Source organism: Bos mutus, chromosome 6 (genome assembly GCF_027580195.1).
Source record: "Bos mutus isolate GX-2022 chromosome 6, NWIPB_WYAK_1.1, whole genome shotgun sequence".
NCBI lineage: Eukaryota > Metazoa > Chordata > Mammalia > Artiodactyla > Bovidae > Bos > Bos mutus.
The window spans coordinates 100,100,097-100,124,239 of NC_091622.1; the positions used below are offsets into that span (position 1 = coordinate 100,100,097).

At 37.5% G+C, this 24,143-nt stretch overlaps 1 protein-coding gene across 1 annotated transcript in view; it reads left to right on the plus strand.

Moving 5' to 3' along the window:
- ARHGAP24 (Rho GTPase activating protein 24) overlaps positions 1 to 24,143 on the plus strand; it is a 545,966-nt gene that overhangs the window by 86,926 nt on the left and 434,897 nt on the right. Inside the window, exon 2 of the mRNA XM_070372641.1 lies at positions 900 to 1,099. Within this exon, the coding sequence (XP_070228742.1) occupies positions 920 to 1,099 (180 nt within the window). The 5' untranslated portion in view covers positions 900 to 919. The remainder of the gene's footprint in view (positions 1 to 899; positions 1,100 to 24,143) is intronic.

Below are 24,143 nucleotides of genomic sequence, written 5' to 3' on the forward strand. Positions count from 1 at the left end.
TACTTTTCCCTGGCTCTTCCAGAAAACTAGCTTCTTACTGTGGCAGCTTAGCATCTCACCTGTAGATTAATATTGGCTCTAAGATAGACTCATATGCTTGATATGTACCGTGTGTGTGGCCTTGTGTTCCTTCCTGCATAACCCGAAATTTTCTTCATCATGCAGTTGACTGGAACATACCACTCACTCCAGAAGTCTGAAGGAGACTCACTGGCCAAGCCGGGCTATTTTTCATTTGTTTGCAATTTTTTCCTCAACTTTTTTCAGCTGCACTAATTCTTGACCAGCCAAAGAAACTCTCAAGGGGATACTCGGAGAGAGGGAGGCAGAGACAGCTTGAGAAATTCTCACATATGTAAAACAAATGCCTTCCATTGAGGTTTTTAAAACAGTCCCTCTAAACTTTAACATGTGTGAGACTAAGTTTGCTCAAATAATCACAGGCTTGCACTAGCAGGCTCCAATCAGTGCACACCAGACACAGAGGCCCATTATCACGAGAGTCCTGGGTTTGTTTTTTTTTTAGGTGGTTTTTAGTTTGTCTTCAAATATTGCCTCTTGTGACCATGGTGTAGTGGTGAGCATAGCTGCCTCCTCCAACTTCTTAACACATTACATCTAGAACTTTCCTATTCTTTACTTCTACTTTGGAAAAAAGAGATATTATCACATAGTTGACTAGCTCATTTAGGGAAGACACGAGGAACTCTGTCCAAGTTTCCTCCAGGAATATTGTTGTCACATTTGTGGTTTGCTTCTAGAAATTTGGAATGTGAGTTGATGTACCTTTTTCACTGTTCCTCCAGCGTTTTTTTTTTTTTTTAAAGGGACAGGTAATTTAAGAGGGGGTTGGCTATATCAGAGTACTTTATTTTTGTTGTTTTTTGTTTGCTACATAGGAAAGTCCATCAGCTTGATAATGGAGGAGAACAATGACTCCATGGAGAACTCCCCGCAAGGCCCAGGGAGGAACAATGCTGTGAAGTGTGGGTGGCTGAGGAAGCAAGGAGGCTTTGTCAAGACTTGGCATACCCGTTGGTTTGTGCTCAAGGGTGATCAGCTCTATTACTTCAAAGATGAAGATGAAACCAAGCCCTTGGTAAGTAGGAAAAAATAAAAAGCACTGTAGTGCTTAGTAGCCTAAGAAGTGGTGGGGTTTGCTAGAAACTTGGAGACTGACGTCAACTCAATCTCCCTGGTCTCCTTCAGTTCACTGGCATCTTTCACACTTTTACTCATTGTTTACTTTGGTTCAGGAGGATAAACTTGCTAATTGAGGCCAAGAGACAAATTTATACTTGTTGAATATTAATTTTGACTTTTACTAAGCTGGACCAAAATATCTGAGTTCCAGAGATCTCATAAATAAATTAATAAGAATATCTTGGAGAAGTACTCAAAAAAATAAAAATATTTCATATTGGTATCATGACAGTTATAGGGCGTTTCCATACTTGTTACTGATTTCATCATAGCAAACCAGTAGGGGACATGGGGGTTATCGTATGAAAATATTAATGGACCTCTGTTAGAAGATATATATATATATTGTAGCCAAAGCATCTTTCCTTTTCTCAGAAGCAAGTTGAAAGATTTGAAGGAAAACTGTAAGTGGAACTTTAATTTATGAGACACTGTCAATAACTGTTCTCTGGGGGCTTCTCTATGCTTTAACTCATATAAAATATGGATGTAGTGCTAAACCCAGACAGTGTTGATACATCCAACCAGCATACACAATATAATCCCCCGGGGATAGTTTCTGTGTTTCTTTGTGGTTTCTTAATGGTCTTTTAGTTGCTTGTTTACTTCTCATTTCCTCAGCCACAGATCTCTGGGTTACAATTAGGAAAAATTCTCCATCCTTCCCTGTAGCTACAACAAGCTTTCTTAGCTGTGATCATTGCTTATCAATTGATGAAAGAAGATGGGAATGGAGGCATTCCCTCTGTGTTTTTCCTCCATCTACATCTGTAAAATACATAACTAAGAGAAAAAATGTTTTAGAGTAGTTTACATAAACATCCCTAACGGTATGTTCTTGGGGCTATTTTCCTTGTATTAAAATTTGAGAACTTAATTAGGAAGTTGGATCAAGGCTCTGCTTTAGTATTTTAAATTCCTCAGACATAATTTAACAAACTTCTCATTAGTCTAACTGAATTATTAATACATAAAAGTAGCAATGAAATTACATTCTCCACTCATTTTTTGAAATTTCTATTTTTTAGCATACCTTTACCAAGGCCAAGCATTTGACTAAGAATTGGTATATATATGTTATGAAATGCTTAAAATAATCCTTCGAGGTAGGATTAGCCTCATGTATGAAGAAATCAATGCTTAGGTATAAAGCATATTACCCAGAGTTAGATTGTGGTGCCATGTTTGCCTCTAGTTAAGTCCAAGTTCATATGCTTTCATTCAAAGATCTCATAAATAAGTTAATAAGATTATCCCGTATTTATGTCATGACAGCTATAAGGCATTTCCATAAGGACAGGGAAGTCTGGCATGCTGCAGTCCATGCGGTCACAAAGAGTTGGACATGATTGAGCAACTGAGCAACAGCAATGACATTCATTTCATTATAGCAAAACAGTGGGGAATGTGGGAGTTATTATTACAAATGAAGAAACTGTGGCTGAGATAAGCACCATCATATAGAGATCAGACGCAAAGGAGTCTTGTTTGTTATCTTATACTCTAGAGTTCTTTTCTCATTGTACCTTGTTTTATACTATGTAATACAGTAAGGTATTATCTTGAACATAAAATTATTTTTACCAAACTCAGGTTAATGTGAAAAAAAGTAGAACATGGGGCATTCATTATGGAAACTTTGATATGGAGGACCATGTTGAATACAGAAGGAGATGGATGAGTAACATTCAATATTTTATTCGATGGACTTTTGTTCTGGCATACTTTGGATGGGCTGGGTTGTTAACCAGAATGAGTACAAATTAAATCATTAATTAGGTCTCATCTAGAATCTAAACAAAGGATTAGGGGAGCAAACGGAGGTTTTAGGACCTGAGTGACTGGAGAACTGAAGCAGACTAAACAATCATTCTGACTCTTTGATGAGTTCAACGTACCTTCTAGTAATGAAGATTGGCTACAATAGATCAAGATTGAGCTTAATGTTTCTAAAATTTGAGAACCTGCAGATGTCAGAGAATATGTATATGAACCCCTTAAACTGTTCAAAGAGGATATTATCAAATTGCCTTGGTTATTGTCCTCTGTGGGGTTTCTCAGAAGATCGACAGAATCACAGTATTCTGTGCAATATAGTTATTTTGATAAAAAGTTGGAAATTTAAATAAGAAATGCAAAAACTTCTGATCAATTCAAATGAAATTTGAATTGAAGTGAAAATTAATTTAATTCATAGTATTTCTAAGATAAGCAGTATTTTGCTATTAGTATGTTACTAGTATTTGTAGACATAATATGTGAAACTAACAAAATAGAGTTATATTGATAAGAAAATGCTAATTCTTATACAAACGAAACATAGATTACCATTATTTCTCCACAAAAAAGTTTTCATATTTTTTCTTCCTAATTATTATTTGTTAAAGATTTGCTGTTAACAAAGTAAGATAATTTGGGGTGAATAACTTTGAATTATTATTCATTTTTGGACAATCTTTCATGTATGCACCAGGAATTTTGACATTGTACCTTTAAATTTTAATATTTTGCACAAATGTTTAGACATGTACACACAGAATCAGATGAAAACAGCAGTGTCTATGTCAGAGGACAGTTTGTAATTTGAAAGGACTGTGTATTTGTCCATGAATGGATTCATTCCTTACTTTAAAGTGAATTTTTAAAATGAGAAATAGATGCCTGCCTGACACATTGTAAGTGCAAGGCACATTTTCGGATGAGTTGGTGAGTCAATAAATGATATCTATAGCCAAGCAGGGTTGGGCCAGGACCAGGTGCTGTAACATGGACTATTCTCAGCTTCATATATCAAAATCATAACCTCTTTTTCAAACAGTGTGGTTTAAATCACATTAAAAAAATGCTGTAGTGACGTATCATAGAATAACTCTAAACAATTCAATAAGTAGCAATTGAAAGCCTTGGGAAAATATTAAAACAGGGAAAAAATGTTATAAAACTCCTCACTTCATAGATAAAGGATGCATGTGTGTTTGTGTGTATGTGTGTATGTGTGTGTGTGTGTGTGAGAGAGAGTGTATGTACCAGCCAAGAGATATTGTTGGTGAGTAGCAAATAACAAACTGAAAATCAAATTTCCTTGCTCCTGATCCAATGTTCCTTCAACTTAGCCTTTTGCCTGCTCACAAATCCTCAGCTTTCTTTAGATTTGTTTTCAGTCAGAAGGACTATTTTCAATATGGGCACCTTCAAGCCTAAGAATGCCCTTGGCCTTCGTATTTTTTTGCTGAGGGCTATTTCAATAATACTGGAGGAAACATCACTAATGAAATGAAAAAATTTACTCTTCTGAGCATTCCTAACCAGCTGAAAATTTTCAATAAACTTAATCTGAATTGGTTTTCCTCTTTCTTAATAGTATTTCTAAAATGAAAGTATTAAAATCCTTGAAGTATGTGTCCCTCCTATCCTAGAAAAAGCCTATCAATTTATTTTAGTGAAACTTTCTCTGAGTTTCTCAACTCAATAAAGAGTCAAGCTCCATCATTATCCTTGTTATTAAAACTACACATCTGTTGGGGAAACATGTAAATAGAATTATAATTGTGACAGACTAACATGTAAGCGTGAAGTACTCAGAAAGCACAGATATAATTAGTGCCAGGGAGGGAGTGATGACTGGCTAGAGGAGTCGAGGAGGCTGTGCAAAGCAGGAAGTGACCCTTACCTAGGATGTTGAAGATTGGTGGGAATTTTCCAGGTGCCTGAACTGGAAAGAGGAATTCAGAGCAGAAGAAAGACTTGGAGTTATAGAATAGGTATCTAATTCTTACGGAAATTCATTTTCTGAGTTCTAGAGGCTGGAAGTCCAAGATCGAGATGCTTCCAGTGCTGGTTTCTGGTGAAGCCTGTCTTCTTGGCTTGTAGAAAACTACTTTCTCTCTGTCTTCACATGGCCTTTGCTTTGTGCACTGGAGAGTGAGAAAGCTCAGGTGTCCTCTTCCAAGGACACGAGTCCTCTCAGATTAGCCCCATCATTATGGCATCATTTACCTTGATTAACTCCTTGTGAAAGTGACCATACAGATGGAAGGAAAACTTAATTGAGAAAAGTATATTCATTAACATAGGTTTTCAACATATTCGGTGTTATGGATTGAATTGTCCCCCTCCATAATTCACATTAAAGTCCTAGCCACATGGAGGATTAGGACTTTAATGGGAATGGTGGCAGGTGCAGGGGCGGGCACAATTCAATCCATAACACCTAATACGTTGAGAACCTATGTTAATGAATATACTTTTCTCAATTAAGTTTTCCTTCCATCTGTACAATTTTCATGTCTACTAGAACCTAGTATATCTGATTTAGTACCTTATAGACTTAATTACTTAAACTTAACATTGATGTACTGTGTTCTTATTCAGGTTGCACCTTGCTTCCTAAATATTCCACAATCTGGGCAAGTCTGGGAACTTAGAAAGTCTCTAAACTGACCCTTGTATTTTCTTCTTGAGCAAAAGGCAAAAGCCCCTCTAGGTTCTCCTTTCTCTGGTGACAATATCTTTTTGTAAATGAGACTTTCCAGCCTGTAGCCAGAATTCCCCTGGGGTTCTACCTCAAAGTGTAAGTGTTTTATATTTAAAATACATCAAGCTAAAATATTTAGTATTCTATAGTTTTAAAAATGAAATTTTAGTTCATCTTAGCCCAAACTCACTCCAGAAACTCCACTGTTTGCAATTATCATGGAAACAGATTTTATTTAGAACAGATTTAAAAAATAAAGTTGATTTTGTTGTTTCTGAAAAAACCAACAGAATAGTGATGTATGTAGCCGATGTTTGAATATACACCAATGTATCCATAATTTCTGTTACTCATAGGCCACTGCTGTAAGCATTTTATAATTCTGTATTTTTTAAAATACTTGTTTAATACTTTTTCTATTTTTAATCTTTAAAATAAAGTCCTGTTTATACATAGAAAAAAGTTTAAAATTATACTGTACATAAGAATTTATTTAAAAAGAAATCTTTCATCTACCTTATGTACCCCTAGGAGTTCTGGATAGCTATGAAAAACGTTTTAAAATATATTTTAAACTAAGCTTGTGACAATATCTGTATGGCTATTTTTCATTAATAATCATGAAAAATGACTGTGGCCTTATAGATATTATAACAGAGGGGATGAAGCTGATACATAGATAAAAAGTGATTATTATAGTTATCTTAAAAACAAAGCAGTTATATAGATTTTGTTAAATGAATCTAGTGATAAATTCCTAGTGCTTTTGGGGAACAATTTGCTTTACTTCTATCCTGAAGTATATCATTACTTAAATAACTGCCGAGTCTCATGTTTGGCCATACTATTGAATATCTCTGATATACCTTGGGTACTAGAACTTGACACACCCTGGAAAGCATTGATTTTGAGAAGCCAACCTGGGACTCCTGATAAAACGACTGAAATCCAAACAGGCACTAACCCAATTAATCTAGCCTAGGCTTCCTACAGCAGATATTGATCCAGTTGTGTGGGAAGGTTTTTTTCTGGACCTGATGAAGATGACACTGTATTAGATCACAATGGATTTTCTTACCTTAAAGAACAAAGTGATTTTAAGTGAATTATAACCTGAATCCTGACTTCTAAATGTGCAAGAATTGATTACTGATTTAAGAGTAAACTCTAATTTTATATATCTAATGAAACGTGAGTTAATGAAATCTAGAAATCTCTAAGGTAATTGGTGTTCTCTGTTAAAGTATATGACCCAGAAGCAGCCAAAGTGCTGATTATGTGTGTAAAATAATGCTGGAAACACACATAACTGACTTTCTGTATGTGTGTGTGTGTGTGTGTGTTAGTCACTCAGTCATGTCTGACTCTTTGCGACCCCATGGACTGTAGCCCACCAGGCTCCTCTGTCCATGGAATTGTCCAGGCAAGATCTTCCTGACCCAGGGATTGAACCCACATCTCTTATGTCTCCTACATTGGCAGGCGAGTTTTTTACCACCTGAGCTACCAGGGAAGCCCAACTGACTTTCAGTGTAGCATCTAAGTCTCTTGGCATCTTAAAAGACACATAATAAGGATTTGTGTGTCATCATAAATTTTTAGGAACTCTTACCTCTTTCCTAGAAATCATATTAAAGTAGTGTTATTAATAGTGAATGTTTTATTCTGCTATTGGTTGAATAATTTTTTATTGCTTATAGAAGTCATCTAGGCATGGCATTTTATATCAGTGTGGTTAAAAAAATAGGCTTTTGAGTCACTTAATTTGGGTTGAATCTTGATTCGTCTACCAAATAACTATGATATATTAGACTGAATAAGCTGGTTTTAAACTTCAATCCACTAATCTGTACAATGGGAAAAGATTAGTACCTACCTATAACATTGTTAAGAGGTTTATGTGAGATAATTTATGTAAAGAATTTTAGAAAGCAGTAGCATATAGTAAATATAAAATAAATGTTAGCTATTTTTATAACATTAATTTGACAAAAAAGAATTTATTTCTTGAGATGGTCATACTCATCATTCTTTCACTTGGTTTTTTTCAACATATATTTATAGATTTCTAATGTTCCTGCAGTTATTATGCTAGACTTTAGAAACAAAAGATGATATAACTGTTACTATAAAAAGATAGACCTCCCCAAACAAATGAACAAGGATTTAAAATGAAGTTTCTTTCTTTCTCAGGTGAAAGTCCAAAGTGATTCTCAGTAAGTGAGGAGGTCTGCTTCAAATAACTGTTTAGAAACTTAAGCTTCTGGTGATTTTGCAATTTTAACTTTTGGCTTTGAAACTTATCATAGGATCATTTCCTTTCCAGTAATCTAGAAAGAATATAAAATAGACTACTGCATAGAAGGCTTAGATAGACCATTCGGTGTGCAGGTGCCTCTTATCACTTCTATTCATATTCCAGTAGTTGGGACTGAGTCACATGATCATGCCTAACTGCACAGGAGGCTGGGCATGTACCCGCTTTATCCTGGATCAGAGGAGAACATGGGTATGGAAAAAGAGCTAGCTGACACTGCCACAGATGATCAATTAATACTAAAAAATATCCATAAAGATGGTATTCAGTTCCAGTGGCTGTTATAGTCAATTGCAGTTACTGTACAATGTAATGAGTATTTAAATAAAGAAAGTATAGAGAATACTTAGGAAGCAACAGAAAGGGGGCATCTATAACCACTTCAAGGTTCAGGGAGAGTTTTTCTAAAGAAGATATATTTAACCTCAGAAGTGAAGGAGAACATAACATTATTATAAGCGATTTGGTTGATATATGTGGCAGAATTAAAGGTGTAGGTCATGGCCCTTTGGTAGATCGTTGACGATTTGATAACCATAATAATGGTTAAGTATTTCAGCACCTTAGAAAGGAGACAAGCAGGGATAAGAGATGAATTTGGAGATATAAACACAGACAAGTCTGTTACAAGTCCAGTAAGCAGTGCTAGAGATTGTTTATTTTATTCTGAGACCTTACATTTCCCCTTGATTTTATGTGCATATTTTTATTGGTTTATTGGATTTAGAGCCAAACAGTGAAAATAGGGCTTATTCTATGTGCATCTCACTGTTAAGGAATCAAAATTTTCACCTCTCCAAAAAGGCCTCCTGCAATAGTTTTGAAATTCTGTCTGTTTGTATTGTTTATTATTTTGTGTAGTGCAATAATTTGCAGAAAAATTATTGAAAAGCAACTATGCCACAAACACTTGGCCTTCTGTAATCCATTATTCAGAGAAGGCGATGGCACCCCACTCCAGCACTCTTGCCTGGAAAATCCCATGGATGGAGGAGCCTGGTAGGCTGCAGTCCATGGCATCATGAAGAGTCGGACATGACTGAGCGACTTCACTTTCACTTTTCACTTTTGTGCATTGGAGAAGGAAATGGCAACCCACTCCAGTGTTCTTGCCTGGAGAATCCCAGGGACGGGGGAGCCTGGTGGGCTGCCGTCTATGGAGTTCACACAGAGTCAGACATGACTGAAGCGACTTAGAAGCAGCAGCAGCAGCATCCGTTATTCAAGTCACTTTTGACTATAAGAGGAAGAGCAGAGAAAATCTGTTGCTGCTGGAAAGGATACTTGGGGTGAAAGAGCAGCAAAGAATGTCTTGGATGAAGGGAAACTGATGGATGGTCATGGTGGGCAGAGGGATAATTGTGAGAGAAAATTTCATCCTCATACTGTCCTCTAGAATTGACTTTGTCCAGTGTAGGCATTTCTCTGGAAAGTGGTTGAGCCCAGTTGTTTTGTATAAAGTTTCTTGGGTCAGACTGCCTGTGTTCAGCCTTGATTATATCACTAGCGATGGGCTTGTGGTAAGTTGCTTACTGTTTACTTGGATAAGTTGCTGCTGCTGCTGCTAAGTCGCTTCAGTCGTGTCCGACTCTGTGCGACCCCATAGACGGTAGCCCACCAGGCTCCCCCGTCCCTGGGATTCTCCAGGCAAGAACACTGGAGTGGGTTGCCATTTCCTTCTCCGATGCATGAAAGTGAAAAGTGAAAGTGAAGTCGCTCAGTTGTGTCCAACTCTAGAGACCCCACGGACTGCAGCCTACCAGGCTCCTCCATCCATGGGATTTTCCAGGCAAAAGTACTGGAGTGGGGTGCCATTGCCTTCTCCGTTGGATAAGTTTCACATCTGTAAACTATGAGTAATAATAATACCTGTCTCATAAGTAGTTGTTAGCATACATGAAATGATGTTTCTAGAATACTTATACAGTACCTGGCCACATATTAATCTCTCAGTCTGTGTGTGTGTGTAATCAATCGCTCAGTCGTGTCCAACTCTGTGACCCCATGGACTGTAGCCCACCAAACTCCTCTGTCCATGGAATTTTCTAGGCAAGAATGCTGGAGCGGGTTGCCATTTCCTTCTCCAGAGGATCCTCCTGACCCAGGATCAGACCCATGTCTCCTATGTTTCCTGCATTGGCAGATGGATTCTTACCACTGTGCTACCAACTGCTGTTGTTCCTGCCACCACTGGCACAGTCAGCATTATCATCGCCGTCATTTTCATCGTCTTTTACCATCAGAATACTCTGACGCAGCAGTTTAGAAATCAATATCTGTAATAAGCACCTTATTTATTGTATAACAAAATGGAAATGGTAGATGATCAGCCCTTGTAAGTAATGCTAACATAGGAGCAGAAAATAACTTGTTTTCCCTTGTGATCTATGCTGCCAATACACTGAATTTAAACGGATTCTCAAAAAAAAAAAAAAGCTAATGCTAAATTCTGTAGTATGTCTTTTCTCTTTGTTTAAATTACTTTTGGGACCCCTTCAGAGCTTACCAAATGATTTTGATGACAGCTGAGGAGGCTTTAAGGATTCTCTTTGCAAAACTGGACCAACCCAGAGGGAGGCAGCCCTAACTTTCTCGTCTCACTCACAGCACTTATTCCGGAATAACAATTTGGAGAGAGAACTACTGGAGTTGAATCCCTTGAGTTCTGCTTCTAACATGTACTTACTGACTGCAGGCTTTTGTGTTTGTGATGGAATTCAATAAGTAGAACCATCAGCATAAACTTAGGGTTATTTCCATAACCCCAACTAGTGGAGAAAAGAATTTAGGGAAAAAATGAATGGTTGGAAATGTAATTTGAATGTTTATATTTTTAGTGTTGAGAGTAATGTATTTTAAAGGGTTACTTTTTCTCCCCCCGGTATATAAAGTATTCCATAGCTATTTTCTATTTATTTTCTTTTAGATTTCTATTGCGCACTCAATCTTTCTGTCCCTTCTTCTTTAGATTTATTCTGCATAAATTCAGATGGTCTCTATTTTCCAATGTTATTTCCATATGTTTATTTATTCAGTGACTATCAATTATGATTTATGAAATATTTTGTATCAATTTTTGTGTAAAAAGGAAGAAATCCTGGTTGCTTGAATTATTATTCTTGCCTTCTGAATTTTGGTTTCCTTTAGCATAATATTCTCGAGGTTAATCCATGTTGTATCTGTATTAGCACTTCATTTACTTATATGGCCTAATAATAGTCCATTGTAATGATATACCACATTTTATATATATATATATATATATATCCATTCTTCAGTTGACAAACATTTGGATTGTTTCCCACTCTGGGCATTTATGAATAACACTGCTGTGAGCATGTATAAGGTTTTGTGTAGCCATACATTTTCATTTCTCTTGCTTATATACATAATAGTGGGTTTGATGGGATATATAGTAACTCTGTGTTTAACCTTTTGAGGAAATACTATCATTTTTTAATTATTAAATTCCAACCTAATTTAAAACTCAGGCCTCATGCTTGATTTAAATCTCATTTATATCCCTCTAAGAATCAGCCTGCCAATGTAGGAGAGGTGGGTTTGATCCCTGGGTTAGGAAGATCCCCTGGAGAAAGAAATGGCAACCCACTCCAGGATTCTTGCCTAGGAAATCCCATGGACAGAGGAGCCCATGAGGTCACAAAAGAGTCAGACATCACTTAGGAACTACACAGTAACAACAACATGCCCTACCCCAATGCTTGCCAGCCTGGATGGCTTACCTCATATAGACAGGAAGCACAGGTACACTTTCTCTCCCCTCTCTCCAGCACTGGAGGTATGTGTGTGTGTCTACACATGTGTGAGGACCATGAATTGGGTACCTTTTTCTTCTCTTTGACATTTCTGGACTGGCAGGGAGGAAGAATAAAAAAGGACAAATGCATCTCTTCCTAAGAGCCTATGGCTGTAAGGAGACTACAGGTCCATCTTGGTTATTCTTGTTTCTCTGGCTAACTTGTGGCTGTTTATGACCATCTCGACTACCAAGGATGTTGTACCTAGGGCTGCATCTTGTTCTCTTTTTTTCACCCTTTAGCTCTCACAGGCAGTACACCCACAGCTTCTTGCTCCTAAGAGCTCATTCCCAGGCTACCCACATTCCCTGCTTAAACTTGAGCTTCTGAAATCCAGGTATGATCATCATGACCAATAAGTTCAGGGTTTTCTATAAGATGTTATGGAAAAACACAAACCACCTTTTGGCCCACCAATATATTTTAACTGTGCTAAATTATTTCTTTCAAACTCTTTGTTCCTGTTTGTGTCATAGTCATAGAAGAGCTTGATGGAATCAATTAAATGCATCAGCAAGACCCTCAGCACATCTTTGTGAACCTGTTCAGTTCAGTCACTCAGTCATGTCTGACTCTTTGCAACCCCAAGGACTGCAGCACTCCAGGCCTCCCTGTCCATCACCAACTCCTGGAGCTTGCTCAAATTTATGTCCGTTGAGTCAGTGATGCTATCCAACCATCTCATCCTCTGTCGTCCCCTTCTCCTTCCGCCTTCAATCTTTTCCAGCATCAGTTCAGTTCAGTTCAGTCACTCAGTCGTGTCCAACTCTGCAATCCCATGAATTGCAGCACACCAGGCCTCCCTGTCCATCACCAACTCCCAGAGTTCACTCAGACTCACGTCCATCGAGTCAGTGATGCCATCCAGCCATCTCATCCTCTGTCGTCCCCTTCTCCTCCTGCCCCCAATCCCTCCCAGCATCAGAGTCTTTTCCAATGAGTCAACTCTTCGCATGAGGTGGTCAAAGTACTGGAGTTTCAGCTTTAGCATCATTCCTTCCAAAGAAATCCCAGGGCTGATTTCCTTCAGAATGGACTGGTTGGATCTCCTTGCAGTCCAAGGGACTCTCAAGAGTCTTCTCCAACACCACAGTTCAAAAGCATCAACTGTTCAGTGCTCAGCCTTCTTCACAGTCCAACTCTCACATCCATACATGACCACAGGAAAAACCATAGCCTTGACTAGACGGACCTTTGTTGGCAAAGTAATGTCTCTGCTTTTGAATATGCTGTCTAGGTTGGTCATAACTTTCCTTCCAAGGAGTAAGCATCTTTTAATTTCATGGCTGCAGTCACCATCTGCAGTGATTTTGGAGCCCCCAAAAATAAAGTCTGACACTGTTTCCACTGTTTCCCCATCTATTTCCCATGAAGTGATGGGACCGGATGCCATGATCTTAGTTTTCTGAATGTTGAGCTTTCAGCTAACTTTTTCACTCTCTTCTTTCACTTTCATCAAGAGGCTTTTTAGTTCCTCTTCACTTTCTGCCATAAGGGTGGTGTCATCTGCATATCTGAGGTTATTGATATTTCTCCCAGCAATCTTGATTCCAGCTTGTGTTTCTTCCAGTCCAGCGTTTCTCATGATGTACTCTGCATATAAGTTAAATAAGCAGGGTGACAATATACAACCTTGACGTACTCCTTTTCCTATTTGGAACCAGTCTGTTGTTCCATGTCCAGTTCTAACTGTTGCTTCCTGACCTGCATACAGATTTCTCAAGAGGCAGGTCAGGTGGTCTGGTATTTCCATATCTTTCAGAATTTTTCACAGTTTATTGTGATCCACACAGTCAAAGGCTTTGGCATAGTCAATAAAGCAGAAATTGATGTTTTTCTGGAACTCTCTTGCTTTTTTTCCATGATCCAGTGGATGTTGGCAATTTGATCTCTGGTTCCTCTGCCTTTTCTAAAACCAGCTTGAACATCAGGAAGTTCACGGTTCATGTATTGCTGAAGCCTGGCTTGGAGAATTTTGAGCATTATTTTACTAGCATGTGAGATGAGTGTAATTGTGCAGTAGTTTGAGCATTCTTTGGCATTGCCTTTCTTTGGGATTGGAATGAAAACTGACCTTTTCCAGTCCTGTGGCCACTGCTGAGTTTTCCAAATTTGCTGGCATATTGAGTGCAGCACTTTCACAGCATCATCTTTCAGGATTTGAAATAGCTCAACTGGAATTCCATCACCTCCACTAGCTTTGTTCGTAGTGATGCTTTCTAAGGCCCACTTGACTTCACATTCCAGGATGTCTGGCTCTAGGTGAGTGATCACACCATCGTGATTATCTGGGTTGTGAAGATCTTTTTTGTATAGTTCTGTGTATTCTTGTCACCTCTTCTTAATATCTTTGCTTCTGTTAGGTCCATACCATTTCTGTCCTTTATCGAGCCCATCTTTGCATGAAATGTTCCCTTGGTATCTCTAATTTTCTTGAAGCGATCTCTAGTCTTTCCCATTCTGTTGTTTTCCTCTATTTCTTTGCATTGATCGCTGAAGAAGGCTTTCTTATCTCTTCTTGCTATTCTTTGGAACTCTGCATTCAGATGCTTATATCTTTACTTTTCTTCTTTCCAGCATCAGGGTCTTTTCAAATGAGTCAGTTCTTCTCATCAGGTGGCCAAATTGTTGGAATTTGAGCTTCAGCATCAGTCCTTCCAATGAACCTGTATTCCTACTTAAATTTATTTTTTAAGTATGGGGTCACACATGCCTAAATAATGTTTCATCCCTCATTGAAATTAAAAAAAAAAGATAGTTCAGATAAGTAGATGCACATCTTCTATTTGGCCTACCTTGTGATCAGTTTTGAGAAATTGTCAAGTGGATGACTAGAATAAAAAACTGAATCTGTAGATGTGAGCTCACTGACCTAGATATGGGTTGAGTATGCAATACTCCTGACCTTACTTGCCATGGACACTGATTATTTGAATAAGACAACATAAATTGCCAATATCCACTGGATCATCAAAAAAGCAAGGGAATTCCAGAAAACATCTATTTCTGCTTTATTGACTATACCAAAGCCTTTGACTGTGTGCATAACAACAAACTGTGGAAAATTCTGAAGGAGATGGGACTACCAGACCACCTGACCTGCCTCTTGAGAAACCTGTATGCAGGTCAGGAAGCAACAGTTAGAACTGGACATGGAACAACAGACTGGTTCCAGATAGGAAAAGGAGTATGTCAAGGCTGTATATTGTCACCCTGCTTATTTAACTTATATGTGAGTACACCATGAGAAATGCTGGACTGGAAGAAACACAAGCTGGAATCAAGATTGCTGGGAGAAATATCCATAACCTCACATATGCAGATGACACACACTTATGGCAGAAAGTGAAGAAGAACTAAAGAGCCTCTTGATGAAAGTGAAAGAGGAGAGTGAAAAGGTTGACTTAAAGCTCAACATTCAAAAATCTAAGATCATGGCATCCGGTCCCATCACGTCATGGCAAATAGATGGGGAAACAGTGGAAACAGTGGCTGACTTTATTTTCTGGGGCTCCAAGATCACTGCAGTTGGTGATTGCAGCCGTGCCATTAAAAGATGCTTAGTCCTTGGAAGGAAAGTTATAACCAATATAGACAGCATATTAAAAAGCAGAGAGATTACTTTGCTGACAAAGGCCCATCTAGTCAAGGCTATGGTTTTTCCTGTGGTCATGTATGGATGTGAAAGTTGGACTATAAAGAAAGCTGAGTGTAGAAGAATTGATGCTTTTGAACTGTGGTGTTGGAGAAGACTCTTGTGAGTCCCTTGGACCTCAAGGAGATCCAACCAGTCCATTCTAAAGGAGATCAGTCCTGGGTGTTCATTGAAAGGACTGATGTTGAAGCTGAAACTCCAATACTTGGGCCACCTGATGTGAAGAACTGACTCATTTGAAAAGACCCTAATGCTGGCAAAGATTGAAGGCAAGAGGAGAAGGGGACGACAGAGGATAAGATGGTTGGATGGCATCACCGACTCAATGGACATGGGTTTGAGTGGACTCCGGGTGTTGGTGATGGACAGGGAGGCCTGGCATACTGCGGTTCATGGAGTTGCAAAGAGTTGGACACGACAGAGCGACTGAACTGAACTGAACATAACCCTAACTTGACTGTGTTATTTAGCATTCAGAAGCTTCTCCAGGAAGGCCAGAAACATAAGCTGTAAGACTCTAATACATTTTCAGACAGTTTTGCAGTGCCAAAATTCCTGTTTCTATTTTTGAACTGTTTTTCCTAGTTTTAATTTTTTTAGTGACTAGACTTAAGACTTACATTTTCGCCTAGATTTTAATGATAAAGTTGACATCCTGTAAATTTCTGTGTTTTACAAAGCACATAGTGCTTGCTGCGGGAGCCAAAGGTTCCTCCTGTGTTATGGACTTAATCCTCTATTAATGGACCATATCATCCTGACATAGTTTTCTCAGGACTTCCTCTGTTAAATGAGGAGATGGAGCTGATGGCTTCAGAGCTGCTCTTTGATTCCAAATTTCTAGAAGTTTTCTTAGCCCCACAAATGCAGCTGCTTTCTAGAAATTATACTTTCATAATTCTTCCACTGAACTAATCCTTTTATTTTTTCCCCAAATCTTTACATTTGCCTACTAAATATTCATGGAATATCCACAGATATTTTGGAATTGGGGCACTTTAACTTTTACCATACTGGGGGAAAATGAGCAGTCCATTTTCCAATCAGGCAAAGATTTCATGAATGTTCCAAGTGTTCTTAGTTTGCATCTTGAATACTTAAACAAAAATCTTCACTGAAGGCAGTTTTAGTCATTATCACAGGTATAACATAATTCCACATCTAAAATGCTCACTGTTTTCAAAATTTCCTCTTTTAGATATCATCATTTCATATGCAATTGTGATAAAAATACAATGTTTATTTAAAACATTTTTCTCTTTTTAACTCTTTTTTTTTCTGTTTGCAATTTCTTTTTTTTTAATGTATTTGGATTTTTTTATTTTTATTTTTTTATTTTATTTTTAAACTTTACATAATTGTATTAGTTTTGCCAAATATCAAAATGAATCCGCCACAGGTATACATGTGTTCCCCATCTTGAACCCTCCTTCCTCCTCCCTCCCCATACCATCCCTCTGGGTCGTCCCAGTGCACTAGCCCCAAGCATCCAGTATCATGCATCGAACCTGGACTGGCAACTCGTTTCTTACATGATATTTTACATGTTTCAATGTCATTCTCCCAAATGATTGCGATCCCATAGACGGCAGCCCACCAGGCTCCCCCGTCCCTGGGATTCTCCAGGCAAGAACACTGGAGTGGGTTGCCATTTCCTTTTCCAATGCACAAAAGTGAAAAGTGAAAGTGAAGTCACTTAGTTGTGTCTGACTCTTAGTGATCCCATGGACTGCAGCCCACCAGGCTCCTCCGTCCATAGCATTTTCCAGGCAAGAGTACTGGAGTGGGGTGCTGTTGCCTTCTCCAAAAAATGATTGAGGATGCTTTAAAGATATAAACAAGTATTTTGCTCCCTCTGAAGCCTTTTCTTTCCAAAATTATGAAATACGAAACTCATGAAATAGAAAACTTGGCTGGGTTTTCAAACATGCATAAATCATTCATCAGATTGTTGTTTACTGTTTGAGATTCTATCAATGAATTCCTTTTTCAAAGCAGAGACTGTGACATTCTTTGTGTCCTTGTCCAAAACACTTACAGAGGGGAGGTCAATTAAATATCAGGTATTCATTTATAAATCTTGTAACACATCATAATATTACTGGGTAAGGAAACTCAAATACATATCTGTCAAAATACATAATATGAACTGAAAGTTGCAACATATTGTAATTAAGACATTATGAATCACATAATTTGATTTGATCATAGAAATAATTATTGGCAGAAGCAATATTTGTTGCCTTTCCAGGTTTACACATCTCTGATCAGTTATTTTAATAGAAATTACATTTTTATTTCTGACTTGTTCTCCCCTCTTAGGATTGGGAAATAGGAATATGCTATCTCAACTAGTTCAGTAATAAAGAATCTGCCTGCCAATGCAGGAGACGTGGTGGGTTCCATCCTTGGTTCAGGATGGAAATGACAACCTACTTCAGTATTCTTGCCTGGAGAATCCCACGGATAGAAGAGCCTGATGGGTTCAATACAGGAAACCACAAAGAGTAAGATACGACTGAGCACAATGCTATCCTTGAGGGCTTGTATTTGGTAGCATTCCATATAATTGATACTTTTCTAACTTTTGTTTTGATGTCTCTCTGAAAATCTCAGATTTTCTTTTATGAATTATGTTAGTGATTTTACTAAATGCTCAGGAACTAATATAGTAATTAGCTTTTTTATTTTAAAGTGGAACAAAGTCAAGCCCCAATTCCTCAATTTCAAATATCTTATTAACGAGGCATTTATGCCAGTCCAGGTTCAATGCACGATACTGGATGCTTGGGGCTAGTGCACTGGGACGACCCAGAGGGATGGTATGGGGAGGGAGGAGGGAGGAGGGTTCAGGATGGGGAGCACATGTATACCTGTGATGGATTCATTTTGATATTTGGCAAAACTAATATAATTATGTAAAGTTTAAAAAAATAAATAAAACTCAAAAAAAATAATTTCAGGTAATAAAAATTGAAGATATTTTTAACATAATCTGACTTTACTGTAGCTTTCCAGGGAAATGAAAGGAGGCAATTTTTTTTTTTTTTTTTGGTGAATGGTTATGTGCTGTGTCCTTTGTTCATTATCCTATTTATATTATTATCTCATTAATTCTGATAGTACTATTATACTCTATGCAGTTTTTTCTGTGTAAGACTGAGCTTCATAAGGGTTAAAATAATCTATGTTCCAAAGATAACAAGTGGCAGAACTGGGCAGAACAATGAAATAAATAATAAAAGGAGGTCAGAAAGGAAAAAAAAATGTTCTTAGGAGGTGAGCGGGATCTAAACTAGAGTTGAGATGTTTTTGAGTAGGTTTATTTATCAAATAAGGGAGGAAAAAAAAAAAGAAGAAATGGATAAATAGGAATGTAGCTTGCATGGAATCCTATAACCCATCATTTTAAATAATGGCAATTTATAGGCATCCTTGAGTTCTAGGAATTAGGTTAATAACTTAATTTCTGCTGAGAGGTCCTAGGATAGGAGATGTTAGCTTCTGTAGATGATACGTGGCAGCTTGGGACATGTCCTCAGAGTGTGCAGCCAAGATGGGATAAAAACCCTGCTAAATCCCACCTGCCCCATCCAGGACTCAGTTTTTACAGTCATTCATGAAAGGAACCTCTGTTAGCTGTGTAGGCATTTCCAGGTGGTCCCTCCTTCTAGTTATTTCATATTATCCTGCTCAGATCCATTAGCACCACCTGACATAAACCTGAGTTTTATTTCTGGCTGTCTTTACAAACTCATACAATGAAGAGAATTCACGGACAACAAACAGATGTGATGTATTCTGTTTCTGACGCAAGACAAAAGTGATACCAAGCAGTGGCTGATGACTGTTTTACTATCTGTAAAATGGAAATGGCTAATCAGGAAATGTACCAGGGACTGTCTTCTTAGGCATGTGACAGGGAACTGGGGAGAACATGTACTAGCCTGTCAAAACCATTGCCCACTGAGGGCATTTTCACTGGTCATCGTGTTAGTGGTGGTTCCCACTAATGGGTTAAAAAAGAATAATCTGGAGCATTTGCAGACATTAATCCTCATCTTCCTTCCACTCCCTATCCCCCCTTCCCAACCATGAGAATCCCTGAAATCAAACACTGAAAAAACAGAATGGAGAACGAGAAAACAGCAAGACAGAGATGCAGAGACAAAAAAAAGAAACTCAGAGAAATTCAGGGTGTCATAAACTGTTTCTCCAATGAGGAATGAGGATCAAGTCTTTCATATATTGGGCCAAGAACAAACTAGATGCAAAGGATAAAGAGATAATTGGCTCTTTTTCCTTCTAGATATTCCCCACACTAGAGCATTTAGTACTTAATTCATGTCACCAGTGATAATTAATTTAAAAAAAAAATCATCTAGTAGATCACATTAATGTTGATAATTTATAATGACAATTGGTTTATAATAAGGGAGACAACCTTGGAACACATAATAGTAACATAGTAAAGAGCCATGAAGAGAATGAATTGATACATAGACAGATAATAATGATGCTGCAATGTGTTGGGAGGACTCTGAGGAGCTCTGGTTCTTTATGTCTCAGAGTGTGCAGAGAGGAGCATATCCTAGGAGTCATTAACTTACTGAACTCATTGGACAAGATGTGGGTCTCACACTATCATTGTTTTATTGTTTGGTGGCATGTCTCAGGCTTCTGTTGCATGGTTTTGTTGCTTGGCTTTGTGGTTAAGCAAACCTGCTTTCTTGAGTGATCCTTAACTTACAGTGGTCTCCCGTACTTTTTTTTCTTTATAATGACTACAATCTCTTGAGGGATTAACTATTTAACCACCTACTTCATCTCTTTACTCTGTCCCTATCAGTATCATAAACTTGAATTCAACACGAATGTCTAACTCTTCAAAGTATATGGTTATAAAAAATCATTCTGGAAAAGTATACATTTTTCAAGTGATGACACTCTTACCTGAGATTGTTTTAAATTCATAATGGGGATTAAATCTCTGTGGTTTTTTTTTTTTGTCTAAGTTTGCAAAAACATTAGCCCTATATTTTATTGTCCATGCAAGTTTCTAACTAATGCTTGAGAGGGAGTTATAAAGGCAGTGATTGCCGAAGTCTTTGTATTTTGAATACTTAGTCTTTCTTTCTGACCCAGAAAGTTTCTTTTTATAGTGATCTGATTTAAAATGGAAAAACATGAGAAGTTGTCTCTTCTCTAAAGGCCATCAGGTGATATTCTTAGAGGTAAATCACCTGCAAAATAAAGCTTGCAGGTGAAGACAACTTTGTAAACGAAATTGCACTGGGCATATGATGGATAGAGGTTCTGTAAACTCCACCACCTCCTTTTAGCTTCTGTGGGCATTTGCGTGGGGGTGAATTACATTTGATAACAAATGGGATTGGGGTCTAGCAAGGATCAGAGGACCTGAATTTAATCTTAACTCTGCTTACTAAAAACCTAAACAATTAATCTGGAGAGTCATTTGCTCATCTTAAAAGGAAACAAAACAAAAAACAGAAGGTTGCACTAGAAGATTTCTAATATATTTTTAGCTTGAAATTTTAATAACTGTTGAAATGCATCTTTTATTAATGTTCCAAAATTCTTTTACCCAATACAAAGAAAAAAAAGCCAGATGACAGAACATTATAGCACTAGTAAACTTGACTAGGAAAAATACATTTTTATTTTTTATGTTTAATATTGGAGCAAGCTCTTTTCATCATATAATTATGATAATAACCAGTTTGGAGGCATGTCTGAAAACTTACCAGATAATGAATCTGGTTCTTATTAACAACTTCTACACCTCAGGCTAATCCATTAGCAACAGATGTATACACTTTTCATTTTCTTTGGTTCTCAGTATCAAGGTGTTCTCATTTCTGATCCTCTTTTGAGCCTTATAATTCCTCTTTGAATGTAGCTAGAGCCATATCTTTGCGTTGAGTTGGTTAGAGTGGAGATCTGCTGTGCTTCAGAGAAGTCAGCTTGACAGATCTTCTTTATTAAATAAATCACAAAGAAACTTTATCTTTTACAACAAAAGTAAAGGATATTGTGTGAATTTTGAGAGAAATTTTACATTTTGTGGTTTTGGTGCCTTTTTTAGTTTGAGATATCTTACCATCAAAATACTTTTATAGAAATACATAGTACATACTAATCCTGTATGCTACCAAATGCTTTTAAAGTAGATTCAAGAGTTTAAAATAGAATGTAGATTTTAATTTTTCAGATGTTTTCCTTTTAATTATAAGTCTAGAAGTTAATTTGAATATTTTTCAAAGCCATTTTGTAAATTTCCATAGCATGCCATATTTGTGTACCAGTTACTATATTTTTTGCATGTTCAGTTTGATTATCTCCTTTTCAAGAAGGAAGAAGTCCCTCTGAAAGCAATGCTTAATACGTGAGTGCTAGAGAATGAATTGTTAGCCCAGAGATGCTAATATTTAGAGCATGACTAATGTAGATGAGATTTTAATTCATTTGGAGTGGGAAAGCTTCCTTCTTTCCTCCCTTTCTTTCTTGTTCCTTTCTTCTTTCACTCGCTTCCTCCTTGTCGTCTGTCTTTAATTAAAATAAACCCTCATTGAGTACCTGCCATCTGACATATTTGCCCTCCCAAATAATATATATTATAGTAGATCAAGTTTTACTCCCTACAACCTTTATCAAAATTATCAGTGCACATAAAAGTAGACCTAAGGGTATATGTAAAATTTAACATTAACACTCTCACTTTTTTCAGTACATTTGCCACAGTTCTTAAAATATGTGTAGGAAAAAGTTAAAGAGTAGTGAAATATAAATAAGAATCCTTGGTCTTAGTTTTCACATGTGTAAAATGAAAGGGTTAACTAAAGTAGGTTTACTGTCCTTCCCTTGTAGCACCGCTAACCTGTAGTATTTGCAGTTGTAACTGATTTGATAGCACTTTTGGGGGCCTGGCAATCACGCCTCTACCAATGATCACCTGCTTTCCATTTTATCAAAAACTCGCACGTTTCCATGACATTCAGTCTGGTATTAGGGAGTGAGTCTGGAAAACCAGTATGGCAAGTGTAGTATCAGAGGGCTCAACTTGAGTGTTGCTATGCTCCTGTGTCAATAAGCTAGGAGGTGTGTCACAAGTCATTAATTAAACTATTAAAGCTTGAGAAAATTTCACTTTTTCAAATATTTCAGTGCATTCAACATAGTCTCTGTACTACTGGCATTCTGACACTCTTCATGAAAAGAGAAAAGGATGGAATTGCAGATAAGGCCCTGAGAATTGACCTGAGTATAACTTTGTCAAAGGATTGGTGTGAGCACTAAATGGTAGTTGTGAGCTGCTACCTATAAGGTACTTAGCACGGTATATGGCATGTAGGAAATACTTAGTATATGTTAGTTAATAGTATTTCTAGACCACGAACAACCAACATCCACAAAGACAACAAGCATACATTATTATTAGCTTTACTACCAATTACTTACGTTATAGCAGAAGCAAAAATAAGTTTGAAAACCTCTGGCCTAACCTACAGTCTAATGTACAATGATCTTAGGCTTGGTTTGTCAGAAGTGGGTCCTCTTCTTTTCTATCTTAAAGGCAGACTTGTCCACTCCATCCCAGCACTCCTTTCTCACTAGGCTGGCAAATGCATTGAAATCTTTCTTAATATAGCATTCCAGGCAGCCACAAAAAGTCATTCAGGGTTTTCAGGAGAGATGAAATCTACCTACCAGCCTTGCTTTAGATTGAATAGCTATTGAATTGGCCCTCTAATCCATATGTAAAGAAAGGAATCTTATTTTCTGTCTCAGGGTACTTACTAAAATAACTTCCATCTCTTCTGAATACAAGCATTAGAATGTCAAGAACTCATTATAACTCATCATCATCATCAATACTCACGGTCAGTCTTGTCCAGCTCTTTGGACAAGAGCTACTGTTATGGACTGTAGCCTGCCACACTTCTCTGTCCATGGAATTTTCCAGGCAAGAATACTGGAGTGAGTTGCCACTTCCTCCTCCAGGGGGAATCTTCCTGACCCAGGGATTGAACCCACATCTCCTGTGTCTCCTGCATTGAAAGCAGATTCTTTATTACTTGGGCCGTTGGGGAAGCCAGTAGTGGCTTATTCTCTTTAAAACATATGTCAAGCAAGTATTTCGTAACCCCACAAAAGTCACCTATCATTTTCCAATCCATTCACCAATGTCAGTACATCAACAAAACAAAATGAAAACATTACTTAAAATTTACTTAACTGTATACAGGTACAAAAAAGAGACTAAATGGAACACAAAATCCATTCTTTGATTCATTCATATGAAAGGTAATCATATAGTCAATGTGGAAACGTGAGTTTAGGGACTTCCCCGATGGTCCAGTGGTTAAGACTTCACCTTGTAATGCAGGGGGTACAGGTTTGATCCCTGGTTGGGGAGCTAAGATCCCACATATCTCACAGCCAAAAAAAAAAAAAAAAGCCAAAGCAGAGGTAGTAAAAAATTCAATAAAGACTTTAAAAATGGTCCACATCAAATAAAAATCTTTAAAAGAAGAAAAAAGAAGAGACTCAGCTGACAAACACTGCAATCCTATATACTTTCCTTTTTTTTAAAAAACAACCTCTTTATGATTTTGCTCTCTTCCATTGACCCTAATCTGCCTAATATGTCCATGC